At 32.2% G+C, this 20,922-nt stretch overlaps 1 protein-coding gene across 3 annotated transcripts in view; it reads right to left on the bottom strand.

Annotated features, from left to right (window-relative positions):
* Positions 1 to 20,922, bottom strand: part of Dmxl1 (Dmx like 1) — a 165,721-nt gene that overhangs the window by 26,110 nt on the left and 118,689 nt on the right. Inside the window, exons 31-37 of one of the 3 annotated variants that reach the window (XM_027941104.2) lie at positions 20,351 to 20,436; positions 18,379 to 18,580; positions 16,638 to 16,755; positions 13,375 to 13,437; positions 6,415 to 6,501; positions 3,566 to 3,687; positions 3,069 to 3,210 (exon numbers count right to left, since the gene is read on the bottom strand). In XM_027941104.2, coding sequence (XP_027796905.2) covers positions 3,069 to 3,210; positions 3,566 to 3,687; positions 6,415 to 6,501; positions 13,375 to 13,437; positions 16,638 to 16,755; positions 18,379 to 18,580; positions 20,351 to 20,436 — 820 coding nt within the window. Of the gene's footprint in view, positions 1 to 3,068; positions 3,211 to 3,565; positions 3,688 to 6,414; positions 6,502 to 13,374; positions 13,438 to 15,996; positions 16,108 to 16,637; positions 16,756 to 18,378; positions 18,581 to 20,350; positions 20,437 to 20,922 lie in introns of those variants that run through there. The other 2 variants (XM_027941105.2, XM_071612205.1) reach the window with 2 other exon arrangements.

Raw genomic sequence — 20,922 nt, 5'->3', positions numbered from 1 at the left:
ACTTTTTTTGTATTAGTATTCATAAGTCAGTAGAATGATAGGATTAAAAAAATATTTTGTCAATTCTCCAGATAAAAAGAAAAATTGATTAGTATCACTTTTGTTTAAACCTCATATTTAAATTCCATGCTCTTAAAGATGCCTAAAAGTTCCTGTTCTTTTTTTCATCTTTTTTTTTTTGGGGGGGGGGGGGCGGGGTATAGAGGATTGAACTCAGGGGCACTCAACCACTGAGTGACATCCCCAGCCCTATTTTGTATTTTATTTAGAGACAGGATCTCATTGACTTGCTTAATGCCTTGCCATTGCTGAGGCTGGCTTTTAACTTGATATTCCCCTGCCTCAGCCTCCCTTGCCGATGGGATTACAGGTGTGCGCCATGTGCGCCAAGGAGCAATTTTTTTTTTCCTGAAAGCACATATTGAACATTGTAAGACAAAAAAAAAAAAAGAAAAGAAAAAAAAATCATTAACTACCAGCGGAAATTCATATAAAAGAGAAGGACCTTATTCTATTGGCCTTGCTTTCTTGAAAAAAGGATGAGTCAATCCCAATATTTATGTTCACAAATCATGACAACCAGAACTAGAAAGCTGTCCTAAGATGTAGACAGGAAAAAAATTCAACCCTAACAGAAATTTCAAAAATAATTTCTATTTATAATGATTTGGAGTATAAACAAATTTTTCTATTCACTGACAATATGTCCAACACTATTCTTAGGGATCATCAGTCTATAAGGCAGTCAGAATATAAGCTCTAAAAGAGCTTACATACCAGAGGGTATAAAAAGACAACTAAACAATGATGACTTGCTGATTTCAACAATTAATAAGTACTTTCATAAAGATGATAAAATTAGATAATAATGGATGATAGGTGATGCAGTGATGAGGGACAGATATCTTTACTAGGGAAGTCAGGTAAATCTCTGGGAACATGAATTGAGATATAAATGGTAAAATAGAGGAAAAGAGCATGTTAAGCAGAAGACAAAGTAGAAGTTCTGACATGGCAGTAAGACTAATGAGTTTGAGAAATAGAAGCCAATGTAAATACAAAAAGAAAAACCAAGTGAAGAAGGAGACAAGGCTGCAGAGGCAGGCAAGGGCTAAAACTTTTAATGCATTAGAGGCCATGTTAATGACTTGTTCTTTTAAAGTTGTATAGGAAAGGGCTGAGGCTGTAGCTCAGCAGCAGGGTGATTGCCTAGCACACATGAGGCACTGGATTCATTCGATCCTCAGCAACCCATAAAAATAAATAAAATAAAGGTATTATGTCCATCTACAAAAAAAAAGTTGAATTTTTAAGGAGGGGAGCAACAATCTGATTGATGCTTTAGAAACATTTGTTGCTCTGTATAGAACAGAGTGCAAGAGACCAGCAAGAAAGCTGTTATAGGAATTGTACTGTATTCTCTGAAGCTGGAAAAAAAAAGAGTCTATTATTTCTATGCATATCTTCTGTATATTCTCTTTAAATTTGACTTCAAAATATTATAATTAAATTCCACAAATTTAAACATATCTGTCAACTGAAAAAAATCCAACTATATTAACCAAGTCATGTCATTTGAATAATTACTAAATTGCTTTTCAAATTCAATTTAATCCTTAAAACAGTGGCTCCTGAAATCACTAAACTAAGAAGAGTAGAGGGCTTTAAATTGAGCTCTACCACAAATTCAACACAGTGACAAATTGAAACACTTGATTTTTTTAAAACTCAAATTTCATTTAAATGAGTAAGGATGAAATGAGTAAGGACTAAGGATGAATGAGTGAGGAGAAAACAGCTACAAGAAATAATGCAAAGAATTATATGGTTTTATTAGCTATAAAGAACTGCATTAAGTACCAAATATTAAAAAGTATTATTAAAGATGATAGAGCCTTTCCTTGAACAATTACCCAAACTAATTGATAAAACTTTTTTTTTGGCCAGGGAAAATATTTTATAGGACTTATAAAATTTTAAAACAACAACAACAAAAAAAACCCTGCCACTTAGAAAGTCACTGAAACAACATGTGTTTCTTTGATTCTTTGAATCAATTCCTATACCTTAAGTATCAATAAAGAAAAATCTTGAAGGTATAAATATGGATCACCTATTAGGTGATCAGGTTTCAAATAGATCCCCCTTCACTTCAGAAAAAATCTGTTTCCATTAATATTTATATCACATTTTGCTTAATTTTTTTAAAAAAAATTGTTTTTGTTTAAAAAAAAGATATTTTGTCTCTGTATGAAGAAAAGGACTGGGGCTGTGGTTCAGTGGTAGAGTGTTTGCCTCGCACATGTGAGGCACTGGGTTTGATCCTCAGCACAACATAAAGAAAATAAATAAATAAAATACAGGCACTGTGTCCATCTACAACTAAAAAGGGACCATTTTTACTATTAAATGATATTTTCTAGACCAGGGATTGGCAAACCATTTTTTATAAAGTGCTGGACAATAAATGTATAAAGCTTTATGAGCATATAGTTTCTGTTGCAAATACTTAATAATGCCACTGTACCATGAAGGCACCCACAGGAAAAATATAAATAAAGGGTCTTGGCTTTTCCTATAAAAATGTATTCATAAATGTACACTAAAATAGAATTTCATGAAATTTTCATGAAACCATAAAATGCATGACTTTTTTTTAGACCCATTGAAAAATTAAGGGTTGAGAACACAGCTTGTGTTAGATTACTTGTCTAACATGTGTAAGGCCATGGGTTACACCCCCAAATACCTAAAAAAAAAAAAAAAAATTAAGCATTGCTCTTAGTGATGTAGCTATTTAAATATAGACTATGGGCTCGTTTTAATCTATCCTGTGGGCCATACCATGATTACACCCGCTCTGAACCATTAGGTTTCAAAAAATTATTAATTAAAATATACTTCTTTGGTTTTAAAACAAAGCATACTTTTAAAATAATTTTATGTATGCTTACTTTTAAAATTTATTTTAAAATAAACTTTTTAAAAAAACTTTCAATTATCCTTTTTTATCCATTAACCAAAATGGCAGAGCTATCAAAAACCTAAATATCTTTAACTTTACATACCACAGATGCTCCTCTGCCAGTCTGTGTACTACCAAGCCACGGCATGTTGATTGGAGTGCCAGGATTACTATGTGTATATGGCGTTGTGCCTTGAACAGCTGTTAAATCATCATGAGCATGTATAACCAAGAAATCTTCTGATCTATAAAGGAATGTCAACCAGAATGAAAACAACCTATCACCACTTCTTTTTTTTTTTTTCATCTGAGAGCTCTAACATTGACTCTTTCCCTTTAAAATAAATTTTCTTCAACTCTTACTCCTAACTCACGATGACTTTCATACTCAATTTCCATTCCCTTCACTTTCTCTCTCTCTCCTAACTCTTACTTTCCTTTTTGAAGCTCCTGCCACCCATTATTTACTTTTTACAACATTGGGTTCTACTCTGCTTATACTTTAGTAACATTCCTTTTAAAAAATCTTTTAAAGGTTATAGTTCAGCACATATAGTCCCAAATATAACATTTTTGAATAAAAACAAAGTATAAGCATACCCTTTGGTTTCCAATTCTACATCATCATCTACCCAAGTATAGATCTGTGTAGCCAGAATTCCAGAAACATCCAGTTCTTGAACATCATGGCTGGAAGCAATTGCTATGCAATTTCTATTTGCCTGAAAAATAAATCATACGGTAATTTTTAAATAAGAAAGCACAATAGATACATTGGCTACTTCTGAAAATAATCCCTAAAAATAATATTTTAAACTAACTTAAGCAATTAAACTTTTAGTGAGATAATCATAAGCTTGAACTTTGAGATATGTTTATGTTCTAGGAATTCCAGTACATCCAACAGAAAGTCAACTATGAATGGTAGTACATGTATCAGCTTATTTGCTCTCCCAGCACTCTCTCTCTCTAGTCTGCTAGAATGCTACAATCTCCCTAAAGTTTGCACAACTCAAAACTGTGAAGGGACCAGGTGTAGTGGCACACACCTGTAGTCCCAGCTACTCAGGAGGCTGATGTGGGAGGATTTCTTGAGCCCAGGAGTTTGAAGCCAACCTGGACAACACAGTGAGATCCCATCTCAAAAACCAAAAACCAAAAAAAATTCCCAGTGCAATAAACAACAACAACAACAAACCCCCAAATGTGGAGGAAGATACTAAAGAAGAAAAAATCTCTGAAAACTAGAGAAAGTAGGGAGATAAGAAACTCTAAAGACATATGGTTAATTAGTTAAATAAAATAATATCACTCTCTCCTAAAACCTTTCAGTTTCAGGCAAGAAAAACAGAGGTAGGAAAGATTCACAGAGAAAAAGTATATGGGCAAGAAAAGAGAGGAAGAAGTATGCCAGAAGAAATCACAAATGACAAGTTGGTCAGATTAAATTATGTAAAATTTTAAAGATCTATGAATTAAAAATGCACATCTCAGGGATGTAGCTCTGTAGTAGAGCAGTTGCCTAGCATGAGCTAAGCTCTAGGTCTGATCAAAAGCACTGCAAAAAAAACCAAACACATCTCAAACAGAAAACAGAAAGATACCGACGGCAAAGAGAAAATACGATTACTCTATTATTATGTGAAATGCTAATGCATTAATAAGTAAAGAAAAGGATAACTAGACTATTGAAGATGACTGTCCATGGATCTCTCCAATTTTGAATGTCTTGTGAATCACTGACTGCCCTTTTTTTCCTGTAGGATCATTCCCAGGATGTTTATACAGTGATAGTTTTCTCCTTCCAGAGCAAATGTCAGGTATGCTTACTGTCCATTAGAAAAGACCTGGGTTCACTAAACTGAGTGATCCTCTCCTATAACATGACTTATTGCATGTGCAGGTACTGTTTCTATATGGTTCCCTTTTGTTGTTTCTCAGTGAGAATCGTAGTTCAGAGAACCAGTGTGAAAATGATGATATTCTCGCTACTACTCTTGCTGTCAGAAATAAAATCTTTTGTCTGTGATTCAGGATTCCTGTATCTTCAAACAGCATCCATTAAACTGTGAAAGTTAACTTGTTAGCTTGAATATAAGGTCAAATCTCATAAACTTCACAATTCTTGATATAGTTCCCAACTAAACAAATAGGGAAAAGTTCAATCTCAATGATATTAACAACAACAACAAAAAAGAAATATAAAGCAAAACATATTATTTCTCAATTATAACTTAGCAAGGATATAAAAATATCAAATCTGGAGAAATAATTAAACAAGCTTACACTTACAAGTGACACTTTAAATATATGAATGATTACTCATTACTAGTTACTTATATACAAACCCCTAAAAGAAAAAAGCTAGTTAGTTGTATTGGATAGACTATTTTAAATAAAATTTTCTTCAGAAAGTGGCAGATGAGTACGGTATAGACAAAAATTTTATATTTGACATATGTATACCATGTTATAAACACACTACAATATAAGAACTGCTTGACAAAGGACCTAATTCCAAATTTGCCTGCTTCAAGCAGAGTTAGTCATTGTTCAAGTTTCTGAGAAAAATGAGACGAAAGATACAGGGAAATAAGAGGACAGAATGACAAAGGAACTGTCTAGGAGACAAAGAGAAGACAGGCTTAGCATAAAAAGATGAAGAAATAACTGGTGTAAGAATTTCTGAATGAGTAATTCCACAGGATACATATCTAAATTACATAAAATTATTGCAAATTAGGAACATATGAACACACATGCATGCACTTGTACACACACATATGCCTTCTTTATCCTTTAGGAATACAAGAAAAAAGATAACATTTATCTTTAAATTAATGGAAAGACAACAAAACAAAAGTGACTAGAAACTGTTCAATAAGGCAATGAAGGGAGATAAAAGGGGAAAATTACTAAGACAAATTTCAACACTGGACGATTATATCTAAGGCTCCCTTTACTATTGGAACTTAGAGACATCTCTAAGGAGGATGGTAAGTGTAAGTCTAAGGAAAACAAAGAAAACATACTAATTGGGAAACTACTGGTAGTGAGAGAATTTATAAGCCACATATAGGCTTAAATTAAATCAAATAGTAAGAATTATATTTAACATAATCATAAGAAATATAGCAAATATTTTCTTTGTGTTAGGTGCTATTATCTCACATAAATTCTAAAGTTATTGCATATATAAATAATTTATATGCTTTTCTCTATAGCAATAAAAAAATCTTATCAGTTACATTTCCCAAATTATATGTTAATAAAATCACATTACCAAATAATATAAACAATTTATAAAATAAAAAAAAATGATTCAGGGCATAATTTAAGAAGTGTGAAGTAGTTTTGGAAAAGAGAAATAGAGACATTAAATAAACTTACTGATTCTTCAACTATGAACATGTAATGATTAAAGAAAAGAAAAAAATCTATATACTTACTTTATTAACAGCAAATGCAGTAATGATATCAGATTCCTTATGAATAATTCTTGCTTTACCTCCAGGATATCCCAAATCTGCTTCTATCTACAAGGAAGAAAATAAAATATGACTTTAAGAATAGGCCAAATAGTATGCTAGTCTAGCATCTGATACTTGCATAAATTATTTAAAGAAAGTTTTTTTAGATATTTCAATTCCAAAGGTGCTATTGTATATAATTCCTAAGATTGGACAAGGGGAATTTAATTTTTTTCAAACTTGTTTTTTCACATTTTTAAAAAGATAGTTGATACAACACAGAACTTCATTAATTGATTATACTCCCAAGCTATAACGAATTAACTTTAGAGAACCAAAACATTTTAATTAAAATTTATTTACCAAATTTCTTAGTACTATAATTCTTATAGTATATTATTTTTTTGGTGGTTTTAGGGATTGAACCCAGGGCCTTGTGCATGCAAGGCAAGAATTCTACCAACTAAGCTATATCCCCAGTCATTTAATAGTATTTTATATATTTTTATGTTAAATGGTCAGATGGTGAATATTTTAGGTTGTGTGGACCACAAATGGTTACTGTTGCACATTCCTCTTCCCGCCCCTCCCCCCCCAAACAGTGCTTTAAAAATGTAAAGACCATTCTTTGCTCATGGGTTATACAAAACCAGGTGGGGTTTGACCAGGTATGTATAGTTTACTGACTTCTGGTCTAAATAATTTTCTATTTATAGAAACCCCGAAGACACGGTAACTCCTCTAAGCCAGTAGAAGTTTAGTAAACCATAATTCAATGTAGTTTACATAAGGGGAAAATATCTTACATTTCTTTACCCTAAAGAAAGTGTATACAACATCTTTAAATTCAGAAGAAATTATGTAAAATCAATTTATTAAAATAAATAAAAGTTTGAATGTGGAAGCAATTATTAAGAGTTTGAAACACTGCTTAATGTAGGGTATTACTTCATTTTATTTTTCCTAACCTTCAATCTTTTTAAATGAATTACAAAATGTTTCACCGCTTACTATAAAATGCAGAAAATATTAACTTGTAATTAGCACATAACAAATTTATTTCCTGAAAAATTTAGATAAAAATATCACTAATGCCTACCTGCTGACCACAGAATTCATAAGAGTTCAAAATATTTTTTTAAATGACATCAGACTGTTCAATTGCAGAGCTGAGAGAGATTTATACAATAACCAAATCAAAATAACCACTATGAAGAGAAAACCATAGTCATTAGATGTTAATGTCAAATATATTCTAATCTAAAATATGATTTGCTTACAAACAAAAATATTTCAGTAGTGTTTGCTGAACATTCTGGCTTGAGAATCAACTTGTCTTCTAGGAATGTCTTACCTCTGGCCCAGCAAGAATGGACAAGTCAAATTCTGTAATTTCATGATAAAATCCCAATTTACCCATCTATCTGCCTGATATCTAAAATACACTCTTAAGTGTCTATTATTAGGTTCTGAAGAAACTGGAGGCAGAAGAGATATTTCCACAGCACAGAGGGATCTACTATTTGCTGGCAATTATTGGATTGAGGGGAATATATCAGTTTCATCTGGGGAGCTTTTTTCCCAAGTGCAGAAGGAAAGCTCAAGCAGATATAAATGTCAAAAAGCTTTCTCAATGTGGGAATACATTCTTGTTTTCTATTATCTAAAAATAATATTTCTCAATAACGTGGTGTCAAGATGAGCTGCATGAGAAGGAAATGAGGTGACTTTTTAAAATACAAAGATTCTAAACTCTATGTCAGATGCATATTTAGAATCCTATAATCATGGGGCAAAGCAATGGTGCCTAACATCTCAAGTGTTTTAGGCAAACTAAATTTGAGAATGACTAAGCATGTAGAAGATAAGACTAGAGAAAGAAGCTCATGCAGGAATTTAAAAGCTATAATAAAGAGGAAAGATATTAGGGCTGAGAAAGCCACTGGAAGAGTTTGAAATTTCTGATTGGTGTGAGTTAAAACATAAAGGGTATAGAATGGCTGCCAAAAAGTCAATGAAGAAGCTACTACAGTGGCTTAAGTTACTGAGAGGTAATGGTGGACTGAATTAGGAGAGTAGGAATGGTGGCTTATCCCAATAGATAAGAAATAGATAACCTGAATTGCCCTATATCTGTTAGAGAATTTGAATTTGTAATTAAAAAATTCAAAGATTCTACCAAACACTTAAGAAATAATACTACTGTATCTATATAAATTCTTCCAAATATTAAGAATCCTTGCCAACATATTGTAAGAAAGGCTAACATAAATCTAATACCAACATAAAGCAAAAAATGTATAAGAAAGGGCTGGGGTTGTGGCTCAGTGGTAGAGTACTTGCCTAGCATGTGTGAGCACTGGTTTCAATTCTTAGCAGCACATATAAAGAAATAAATAAAAGTCCATTGACAACTAAAAAAAAATGTATAACAAAACTACAAACCGATATCCTTCATGAATATAGATGCAAAATTCTTAAAATTGAACAAATAAAAACTGACAATATTGAAATGGGATAATACATCATGGCCAAGTAGGCTGAAGTGGGGCCATGAATGCAAGACTAGTTTAACATTTAAAAAAAAAAAATCCATAAATTTATTTAGCCATACCAACAGACTAACAAAAGAAAAGCCATGTGATCATCTCAATAGTAGCAAAACAACAACAACAAAATCCAAAAAAACCAAACCATTTAACAAAATCCAACATCCCTTCCTGATTAAATGGGGAAAAAAGACAAGTGGGCTGATTCAGAATTTGAAAAGATGACTGGGCTGCCTGGAAAAATCATCAAAGGAAAGCCAGCATTGGCTGGTAGAAGTGGTTCCTGGCATCAAAGCAGAACCAGATAAAAGCAATACCCATTATTTTCATGTGGTCACTGCTGGCCTCTAGGATTCCAACTTTGAGGAGGGGATTTTAATTGTTCCTTCCAGAAGAATACCCAAAGGCAGCACCTAAAGTACATTTCATGACCAAACTTTATTTTCTTAATGTAGACAGGTCAGGAAGAATATGTTATGTATTCTGAAAGATAAGTGGTCCACAGCACCAGCTTCCCATAATTCTGCTATTGACTATTGCTTTGTTAAGTGTTCTTAATTCAGAGGATCTATTAGATGAAGCACAGCAGTGAGAGACCAACAAAGTTCAAGTCACAGAAATACTTGAAACATGGACTAGGCTGTCTGCCACAAGTAGTATTTAAATCAATCTGATTATCAAATGCACATCATCAAATGTGCATCACTTCTGTTCTATAAAGTTGTCTTCATTTTTTGCATTTAATGGACACAACAGTCTTAGAAACATTACAGAATAAAAGTTAGGACATCTTCAGTCCTTTGGTGATTAAATGCACATTATCAAATCTATATCTTTTCTCAATTCACCATGGTAAAGCAGAAGCAGATGCTAGAACATGGATTGTTGGGAAAAGTTTAAAAGCAGTGAAACTGCTTTTATTCATTTCCTAGTCATTGGGGACATAGTATGTGAAGATAAAGTATAAAGCACAGTGTAGTAAATATAAAGCATGGTAAACAAAGATAGTTTATCAGGGTTAGCTGCAGAGTATTTACTTTAAAATCCTATAGATGAACAAGAATGATTGTTTGAATCAACACTAAACAAATATCACAACCCTCCCTAAGAAGACTGTCACTTTGCTATCAAGTATAGAACTCCCTTCAACAAAAAGCTTTTGACAATATAGTATGACTTGTCTGAATCTTCTGTAAATCTTATGTTTTAGTAAAATATTTTTTTGTTATTAAAAAACTCTCAGCAAGCTAATAATATAAGAAAACTTCTCCAAGCTTAGGAGGGCAACTACAACAAACTTACAGGTAACCTCATGATAAAACAACAACAAAAAAACAAAAAGAAAAAAAACCTAAACATACAACTATGATCTCTTTCTCGCTTCAGAACATTCTTAGTACCCAAAATAAATCTCATTAAGCATTCAGCTCCCATCCCCTCTTGTCTAAGAACTTGGCAAGCACCAATTCTTTCTGTTTTTATAGATTTATCTATTCTGGATATTATAGATAGAATAAAAAAAATTAAATGCTAGCTGGGCGTGGTGGCACACACTTGTAATTCCAGCAGCTCAGGAAGCTGAGGCAGGACAATCGCAAGTTCAAAGCTAGCCTTAGCAACTTATCAAGGCTCCAAGCTACTTAGAGAGACCCTGTCTCTAAATAAAATATAAAAAAGGGCGGGGTATGTTGCTCAGTGGTTAAGCATCCTTTGGTTCAATCCCTGGTACAAAAAAAAAAAAAAAAAAAAAAAAGAAGAAGATAAAGAAAAGAAAAACGAAATGCTTTCTTCTAATATATGAAAAACAAGAATCTATTCTCAATATTTTTATTCAGTCTGGGACTGGAAGTTGTAGTCAGTGTGATAAAGAAAAAATAAGCAAATAAGTAAGCAAGCTATGTAGCTTGGTTTGCAGAAGGATATATCTAAAGGACAACATTTCACATAAAGATTATAAGGCTATAGTAATAAGTAACTGTGCAGCTAGCATAAAGATGGAAAACAGATTGATAGACCAAAGAAGAGTCCAGAAATAGACCTACACATCTGTGTCAATGATTTTTGAAAAGGAAATTCAATGGATGAAAGGATAATGTCTTCAACAAAAGACATTTTGTAAAGAGAATAAAAAGACTATAAAATAAAACCATGATGAACTATCATTAAACTAGAATGGCTAAAGTTAACTATACAAAGTATAAATAAAAATATGAAGTAACTGGGCTGGGGTTATGGCTCAGCGGTAGAGAGCATGCCTAGCATATGCGAGGCCCTGGGTTCAATCCTTGGCACCACATATAAATAAATAAAACAAAGGTATTAAAAAAAAAGAATGAAGTCTTTTCTTTTTATTTTGAGAGAGAGAGAGAGAGAGAGAGAGAGAGAGAGAGAGAGAGAGAGAGAGAGAGAGAGAGAAATATGAATCTTTTTTGTAGATGGACACAACACAATGCTTTTATATTTATGTGGTGCTGAGAATCGAACCCGGGTCCAGCCTGTGCACTCTACCGCTGAGCCACAATTCCAGCCCCCAAAGAAGGCTTTTCATTAAAAAAAAAAAAGAAGAATATGAAGTAACTGAGATTTCAACCACTGATGAGAAAAGTATAAATGATACAATCACCTTGGAAAACACTTGGGCAGTTTCCTAAAAAGGTTAAGCATAAACCTACCATATGATCTTACTACTTATAGGCATTTATTTACACAACAGAAATAAAAGCCTATGTCCATAAAAAAGCCATATGCATGAATTTTCAAAGCAGGCTTTATTGAAAGAGCCCCCAAATGGAATAAGCTCAACTGTTAAATGATATGTAAACAGATAAACTGGTAATGTCCATACAATATAATGAACACATAACAGAAATGAAAAAGAATGAACTACTGACACATACAATGACATGGAGATCTCTCAAAATACTTATGCTTAGTAAAAGGTAAAAACCAAAATGATATAATTCCATTTACATAAAATTCCAATGCATATTAGTTTATAATGTCAGGAATCAGATCTCTAGTTGTTTGGGGAGAAAAAGGACAGAGGGGAGAGGGAAGAAAAAGGGAGGAATTGAAGTCTGGAGGGTGGTGGATAAATGCATCACCTTCTGGTAATAGCTTCACAAACACACAATCCAAAATTAAAGTTTTACACTTTAAATATGTGGAGCTGTTTTAGATCAAACATACCTAATACGTTATTTTAAAAAACATACAGTAAAGAGCTTAAAAATTTTTGCAAAATGGTTATGATGTTAACCAAACAAAATGACTGCATTTTGATGTAACATGATGATTTCAGAAATATAACATTATAATTATTAACATTTTATGAACAGGATCAAAAGAAAAACCTTTGGATAAAAATTCTTGATAATGTACAGGGAGTAGTTAGTAGCAATTAGCAAAGAAAATTGTTAATTAAAAATTTGATTTATATTCTCTGAAAATTTCCAAAAAACATTAGAAAAATTTAAAGTATGAGTTATATACATTTATTTTGCTAAAGTTTTAGTTACGATATACAATTATATCAACTAAGTCTTTGTTATTAATTGCATAAAATTATTTCTTCTATTTTAAAAGATTCCTTTGAAAAGAATAAAAGGGGGCTGGGACTGTAGCTCAGTGGTAGAGCACTTCCCTAGCACGTGTAAGGCACTGGGTTTGATCCTCAGCGCCACATAGAAATAAATAAATAAAGGTATTGTATGTATCTACAACTGGAAAAAAAAAAGAATAAAGGTAGAATTAGTAGTCTTTAAAAAATCTTTTGAAAAATTCTTTCCCCTAAAAATCACTTTGGTAGGATTATCTTAAAATTAATGACAATAAATAATATGAAAAATACGTTATATATCAATATAATGATGTCATACTTGAACATGCAATCACAGAACCTCTGGGAAATTTTCATGATTGTACAAATTGTCATCTTTTCTGCTTTGGTTCTTAAGTACTATGAGTACTTACTATGCACAAAGCATTGTGCTATATGTTATTCCTATCTGTAGAATAAATGATTATATAATAATATTTGCTATACTTTTAGGAATTAATATCCTTGGAGAGAAATTTTAATTAAAAAATGGTACAATCCTACTATGCTTTTACAACTGCTAGAGTAATTTACATTTATTAAGAACTTCAGTTGTATGTACTCAGGAAAATCTGTAGCCAAAATAGGATACATTCAACTCCCTTTAAAATTGCATTCTCTTAATTAACAAAAGAAAAAGCATTGTTATCACTTGTTAAAAAGAGAGAATAATTTGAAAAAACAATACTTTCATTCCATTGCGAACAAAGTTCAGTTGGAAACGAAAATGCAAATATTTTGTTTTTCTAGCTAAGAATGCAATTTCTAATTTCAGTTGAATGATATTTGTACCTTATTGAAGTTTGGCTCCTCCATCATAGAATTTTTGATGGTTTCATTGTTGTCCTCTAATGACTTCATCAAGAAAGAATAATCACATGACAAAGTAAAGATGAGATGTAACATGCAAAATACTGGGGATATTTTTAAAAATTATATTTTTAACCAATTTACTTAGAAAAGGACATGAATCTGCATTGTTATTCTTAAATTTCATACACTTTAAAAAAGTATGTGTGAATGTGCACTGAAAGGGAACAGGAAAACTTAACAGCTCACAACTCATTAACCATCACTACAAATTTTATACTACAGCATTAAAATTTTTACTTGCTCTTCAAATGCTGACATTTGAGCAAAATTGATTCTAAAGTACTTTATATTTAAAAATCCTGAACTACTGGTTCCAGATTAGTATAAATTAAAAAAAAACAAATTCTTTTTACAGACGCTAATATGTCTTATTTTCATAACATATGATATCTCAGGAAAACCTTCTGATTAGGAAATTTTAGTTTTACTTTTCTAATTGTTGCCTACTGATTTAGCCAGAAAGAGTCAAGAAGTTGCTAAAGGTGCATATCATTATTAAAAGGAGGTATTAGCACATTAATAATAATAATAATAGTAATCAAAGGTTCAAGACTTTAGTTCTTTTCAGAAAATGAAAGAAAACAGAAAAAAGGAATGGAACAAAGATAGCAGCTGTCAAGTTCCAAATTTTTATAGGGAATATTTGCAGTCATCTGTACTTAATTTCCAAATAAGAACAAATAGGGAAGGGATTCTATTTTAAAATGCATGCACTAGTAAACTACATTATATAGGAAAAAGAAGAGATCTCAGGATACACCAGGACTTTAAGGTCAGATGAAGAAAAGGTCAGATAAAGAAGCATATAAAGGAATAAAAAAACAGCAGCAGTCTCAAAATCCTCCCCATCATCTTGCAACCAAAATATAGGGCCTGTCATATATTTATCTTCTAAACAGTTGAAAAGTCACAATAACTTTAATGTAATTACTATTTTATGAGACTAAGAGATGGAATGCAAATTTGTGAATAACAAAAATAGTCTATTCAACTTTCCAGAGAAGATTAAATAATTTTATACCATCCCCTATAAAGTTAAGTTGCTATTTAACTCCATCCAACCTGTTTTACTATATATTTTTTTTCTTTTCACACTCCCTTTTATCAAAAGTCTCTTCAATCCTAGTTAGAATAAGTTATACTCCATGTTATATGTCAAAATATACTCTACTGTTCATGTATATCTAAAAAGAACAACAAAAATGTCTCTTCAAGATTATCACAATCAAGAATAACACAATAGGCAACAACAACAAATTTCTCATAACTACAGTGATTGAGCCAGTTAAATCTACTGTTCAAAAACATTGCAAAGTATAGGATGAAATAATCACTTTGCAGATAAAAACCCTAAAATTCAGAGAAAATATGTAGCTTACTGATAGTTACAAAGCTATCAGTTCAACACTTATGGTCATGCTTTTATTAAAATAATTGCAATAAAAGTAATTTTAAAATTTTCTTAAGGTAATAATGAAGCTCCAAAGAAAACTAGAAATAATAAATAAATTTAAATATGTGCAACTGCATTTATTACCTGCTATTCTTATACATTCTGGCTTGGTTACACTACTCTGTACCCTTAATAATTCTAGTCCTGAATCAAAATTTAGGTATTCATATTAAAAAGTGCAATAGAGAAAGTAGCAAGCAAACATGACTTTATACAGAACAATGCAGCAGTACTATTATATATCACATCAGAATGCTGTAACTTACATTATTTGAGAAAAAGATAAATTTAAAATAAAACATTATCTTTCCAATAAACCTATCTTTAATTAGTCTTATATTCTTCTCTAGTACATCCATTGTTAATTTTATTTATCCAAACATTTTCTTGAACTGTTTTGATGGTAAACTTACACACTAAACATCTTAGACATATTTCATAAGTTTAAATTAACAAAATAAACAAAAATAACAAAATAAACTGTTTAACTAGACTTCATAAGAAAAGTCTTATAAGTCAGCAAGAATACTATATAATATTCTGTTTCCTGGCATGGTCAATTTGAATATATTTACAAAATCAGGCAAATAGTAAATAATAGCACTTACAGTTGCCTCCTGCAAATTAGTACTTAAATTGCGAGACGACAGAATATATGTGATTTTCCTTTTATTTAAGTAAGGTTTGATGTCATCTTGCTTTTTGATTACTTGTCTATTGTAAAGTCATATTCTATTTCCTTATTTTTTCCTTCCATTTTAAAAACTGTAAAAGCTTACTTTCAGACTAGTTCAGTGCTACTCAAAATGTGGTCTATAGACTCTTTTTTTATTGGACACTGAAGGGGATTGTACCTGAGCTACATCCCCAGTCCTTTTTATTTATTTTTTATTTCAAAACAGGGTCTCACTTAGTTGCCTTGCTAAACTGCTGAGGCTGGCCTTGAACTTGTGATTCTCCTGCCTCAGCCTCCCAGGTAGCTGGGATTACAGGTGTGCACCACCATGCCTGGCAGTTTTGAACTCTTTGCTACTGGTTTAGGGGAGATAAAGAATCGACTACATAACTATGTCTACTATTTAGTTCACCTGATATTTTTTAGTAGCGAAACTTTCTCAATGAAGGAAGCAAGATGTTCATTTACATTCAGATGCAAGTTCCCCCGTATTATCAGACTGGTACTTTTTAGTAGCACTGAACTAAATGACAAAAAAATAACCATTATAATGATAATATCAAAGTATAATCAACCAATTACAGTATAATTATAAGTTAATTTGAATTTGTAAAATTTTATTTAAGCATAATCTAAAGAATAAGAAATAGTACATATTTAAAATGTTTTCAGAACAAAAACCAAGTTTCAATTAAATTTCTAACATAGCTGGAACTATCACATGAAAATCAAAGGAAATTTCTACCTTGTTTTGTAAATAAGTGATTATCATAACTCAAAATACAGAAAAACAAGAGATACAGAATCTTAAATAATATCTATGAGGGAAAAAAAGTCCTAAGTACATACAAATTAATTACTGTAAATTAAAGTGATTGATGAAAATAACTGCCTCTCTCCTTTTGAATCACTTGACTAAGCATTAATTGCATATATTTATGATACAAAAATGTGCTTTAGAAAAACTATAAAATGTATCTCATTTTTAAGGTCTCAATGATAATATAAAAGATTTCTGTAATAAAATAATAAGAGGTTCTAACTTCTACAGACCTCATTTAGACATCGTTTCTTTGTGAATATATTTCTGATAAAGGTTTCTTGAATTTCTTCTTGCTTTACCAAGTATTGCCAAAGTCTCTTCACAGATAATGCCAGGTGATGTTTGGATCTACACAGAGATAGAAAATTTAATTATCCACTTCAGACATTTCTAATTAACTTGACCACAATTCCTCGGTGCTATATGAATCCTTATTATAATAAATTAACTAGAACCACACCTATGATGTAGGGAAGCATCCATCAAGCTTTTTCTTTTTCTGTTTCTGGTACTGGAGATTGAACCCAGGGTAACTTTGTCACTGAGCTACATCCCTAGCACTTTTTGTTTTTATTTTGAGAGAAGGTCTCACCAAGTTTTTTCAGGCCTCACTAAATTGCTACAGATGGCCTAGAACTTGCAATTCTCCTGTTTCAGCCTTCAAAGTTCAGGGAACTACAGGTGTGCATCATAGTGACAAGCCAACCAAGCATCAGACAGTAAATATTTCAGGGTTTGTGTGTCATATGGTTTTTATCAAAAGTACTCACTCTGTCACTATAATGGGAAAGCAGCCAAACATTCAGACTGAGCAGCTCTAATTTGAAATGCTCCCAAATTCAAAATGCTCTGGGATCTGAAACTTTTTAGATGTTGACATTTTAAGTTTTGGATTTTGAGTTAGGGATGTTCAATGGTAAAGTCTATGCAAACATTCCAAAATACAAAAGATTCTAAAATCTGAAACACTTCTGGCCCCAAGCATCTTGGATAAGGGATACTCAACCTATAATATGCAAATGAAAATGGCATGGCTGTGATCCAATAACACTTTATTTTAAAAAGCAGGAGGAGGGTTAAATTTGGGCAGAGGGTTGGGCACAGCTTGCTGACCCCCAATCTAGGGATACAAGAGATAACAAAAATAGGTATGCATACCAGACAAGAACTAGAAAAACAGCGACTGAAAGTGCTGTCTATGGACACATACCCACCCACAACTCTTTGTTACTGATCAGTAATAAGGTAAGAGCTTGTGCAAGAGCATAAACCAACTACAACATTAAGTAAACACACTGTTTAGTTCAGTAAATATTTTTTGTAGTAAGACTTTCTAGATAAAACGGGCATTGAAATGATTTGCCTTTTGGTTCTTTCTCATCTCATGGTCAGTAAAACAGTTGATGAGTGGTTATTTTCAACAGTGTTGCTCTAAAGTAGGTATCAATACACTACAGCTCATAGGCCAAAACTAGCCTGCCCCATTAAAAAAAAAAAAAAGTTTACTGGACGATAGCCAAATCAAAACATATTTATGTATGGTATATGGTTGCTTTCACTCTACAATGGCAGAGCTAAGTAATTGTGACTAGCACATCCCAAAAGTCTAAAATATTTACTATCTGAACATTCACAAGAAAAGTTTGCTAACTTCTGAACTACTGTAGACATTACACAAAGACACTCATATGAGCCTAGAAGAGAAAATTAGATAGATCGTAATATTTTTTTCTCTAAATACTACCTGACAACATTCTGATTTAGGAAAACTCATACTTAAAAATACTATCCACTGGGGTTGGGGATGTGGCTCAAGCGGTAGCGCGCTTGCCTGGCATGCACGGGGCACTGGGTTCGATCCTCAGCACCACATAAAAATAAAATAAAGATGTTATGTCCACCGAAAATTAAAAAATAAATATTAAAAATTCTCTCTCTTAAAAAAAAAATATTATCCATAGGAAAACCTACTTGAAAGGAGTGTTTGTAGGTTCCAGTAAAGCTTTGTGGCGCAGAATAGCAGGACCTGCAGACAAACTCTCTTCAGAGGTATGACTTGAGATATAATTTTGAGGTGGTCCACCATGGATTTCAAGTCTTCGAAGAAGAACTTGTTCCCAACATTGAAGAGTTTTCAGAACCGCATGACAAAGAGGTGAACTGACAGGAAGTTCTAAAAAGGGAAAATATAAATGACTCATATTTATCTTCTGCAGTAAAATGCCATATTCAATTGTAGGAAAGACTGAATTAAGCTATTAGCACATGTCAACATGTGAGACATAGACATAGAAATACAGGAGGTTGAAAAAAATGACGTCAGAAATCTGGACAAGCGGGGCTGGAGATGTGGCTCAAGCGGTAGCACGCTCGCCTGGCATGCGTGCGGCCCGGGTTCGATCTTCAGCACCACATATAAACAAAGATGTTGTGTCCGCCGAGAACTAAAAAAAATAAATATTAAAAATTCTCTCTCTCTCTCTCTCTCTCAAAAAAAAAAAAAAAAGAAATCTGTACAAGCATTTCAACTTTACTGTCTCTGACTTTTTCACATGAAAGATGTATCTGAAGATTAGGAAAATATGTGTGAGAGAAAATTGTTTTAAACCTTTGTATCAGTTCTGTATGGCATATAAATTTAAGATTTGTTTTTTTTTTTTTTTTAAAGATGATTGAAGACTTTATTAAAAAGAATTTTACAGAAAAAAAGATTTTTTTAATTTTTTTTTTATTGTTGGTTGTTCAAAACATTACATATTTCTTGATATATCATATTTCACACTTTGCTTCAAGTGGGTTATGAACTCCCATTTTTAGCCCATATACAGATTGCAGAATCACATCAATTACACATCCATTGATTTACATATTGCCATACTAGTGTCTGTTGTGTTCTGCTACCTTTCCTATCCTCTACTATCCCCCCTCCCCTCCCCTCCCCTCCCCTCTTCTCTCTCTACCCCCTCTACTGTCCTTCATTTCTCCCCCTTGTATTATTTTTCCCTTTCCCCTCATTCCCTCTTGTATGTTCTTTTGTATAACCCTGAGGGTCTCCTTCCATTTCCGTGCAATTTCCCTTTTCTCTCCCTTTCCCTCCCACCTCTCATCTCTGTTTAATGTTAATCTTCTTCTCATGCTCTTCGTCCCTACTCTGTTCTTAGTTACTCTCCTTATATCAAAGAAGACATTTGGCATTTGTTTTTTAGGGATTGTTTAGAAAATGAAAATACACACAAAAGTGTTAAATAATACTTACCAAGAAACTCAGCACCTTTTTCTAAACTTCCATATTCCTGAGTCCTGATCCTATTTTAACTACTCCTGTTATTTACCTCTCCATATCTACAAAACATGTTTATACTGTGTGCTCATGATTTTTAATTTTGTAAATGATCTACTCATTTATTGCTAAAAAATATGACAATAAACTTTTCCTCCCTTTATCATAACATCATAAAAATTTGGTTAAATCAATATTTTAATATTATGTATTACACATAAACAATATATAATACATATTTATCTTATATATACTTGTCTATAATATATAAATATATGATCTCACATATATAAATGAAAAATACTTTTCACAGCTGAAACATTTGGTATACTATCATACCCCTTTCTCTCCTACACAACCATTTCTTCCTTTGTAGTTTATAAGCTTTGTGTTTGCTTAGTTTCTACACTGTTACCATTATTAAATGCCCCAACATTCAGAAAGCTATAATATAGTCTCATAATAGTTAATCATATCAGGTTCAGTGCTTCTGATTTCTTGGAAATAGCCCTCCTCAAGCACTGAATTGCATGATAGATGCATTTATAGAGGGTTGGTTTTTCACAACAGGAAGTCTAAACTTTTCTCCACTATTTTAAAAAAGTATACAGAATAGTAAACCAAAGCAACGGCACCATTCGTTTATATTAAGATATTTATTACCTGCAAGATCATGACCTGCAAAGGGATAGAATGTCTTCAAATTGTTGAGAACCAATTGCACCATTGCCAATCGCATCAATGACCAACTAAAAACAAAGCAAAAATGGATACATTAAAGATTTGTGTAGGGATTTAGAAGGGCACAACATTTTGACCAGAAATCCACTATTAACAATTTACCCTGAAGGTGTACCCCAACAAAACCAAAATAATTTAATAGATGCAGTTACTCATGTCAGGATTATCTATAATAGCAGAGGAGTAAGAACAATCAAATTGTACTGGCTAAATAATGACCATTTTGAAGTGTGAAATTTTAGGGTAACCATAAAAAAAGAATAAATAAGGATCTCTAAGTATTAATAAGGAGAGAACTTCTGGAAGTATGAATAATGCACAAGGAAGTTTCAGAACATTAGATATGGTGTGCTACATAATCTGTGTAAGAAAGCAGGAGATAAAATTATACAGATGCATTTGTTTATTTTTGCAAACAGAAGGGTGAATCAGAAACGTAAAAAAGTGATCAAATGAAAACTAACGAAAGTGGTTATCTGTAGAGGGTATAAGGA

Source organism: Marmota flaviventris, chromosome 5 (genome assembly GCF_047511675.1).
Source record: "Marmota flaviventris isolate mMarFla1 chromosome 5, mMarFla1.hap1, whole genome shotgun sequence".
Lineage (NCBI taxonomy): Eukaryota > Metazoa > Chordata > Mammalia > Rodentia > Sciuridae > Marmota > Marmota flaviventris.
Note: the sequence above shows the minus strand (reverse complement) of the source record. Positions and strands in the feature narration are given on the sequence as shown.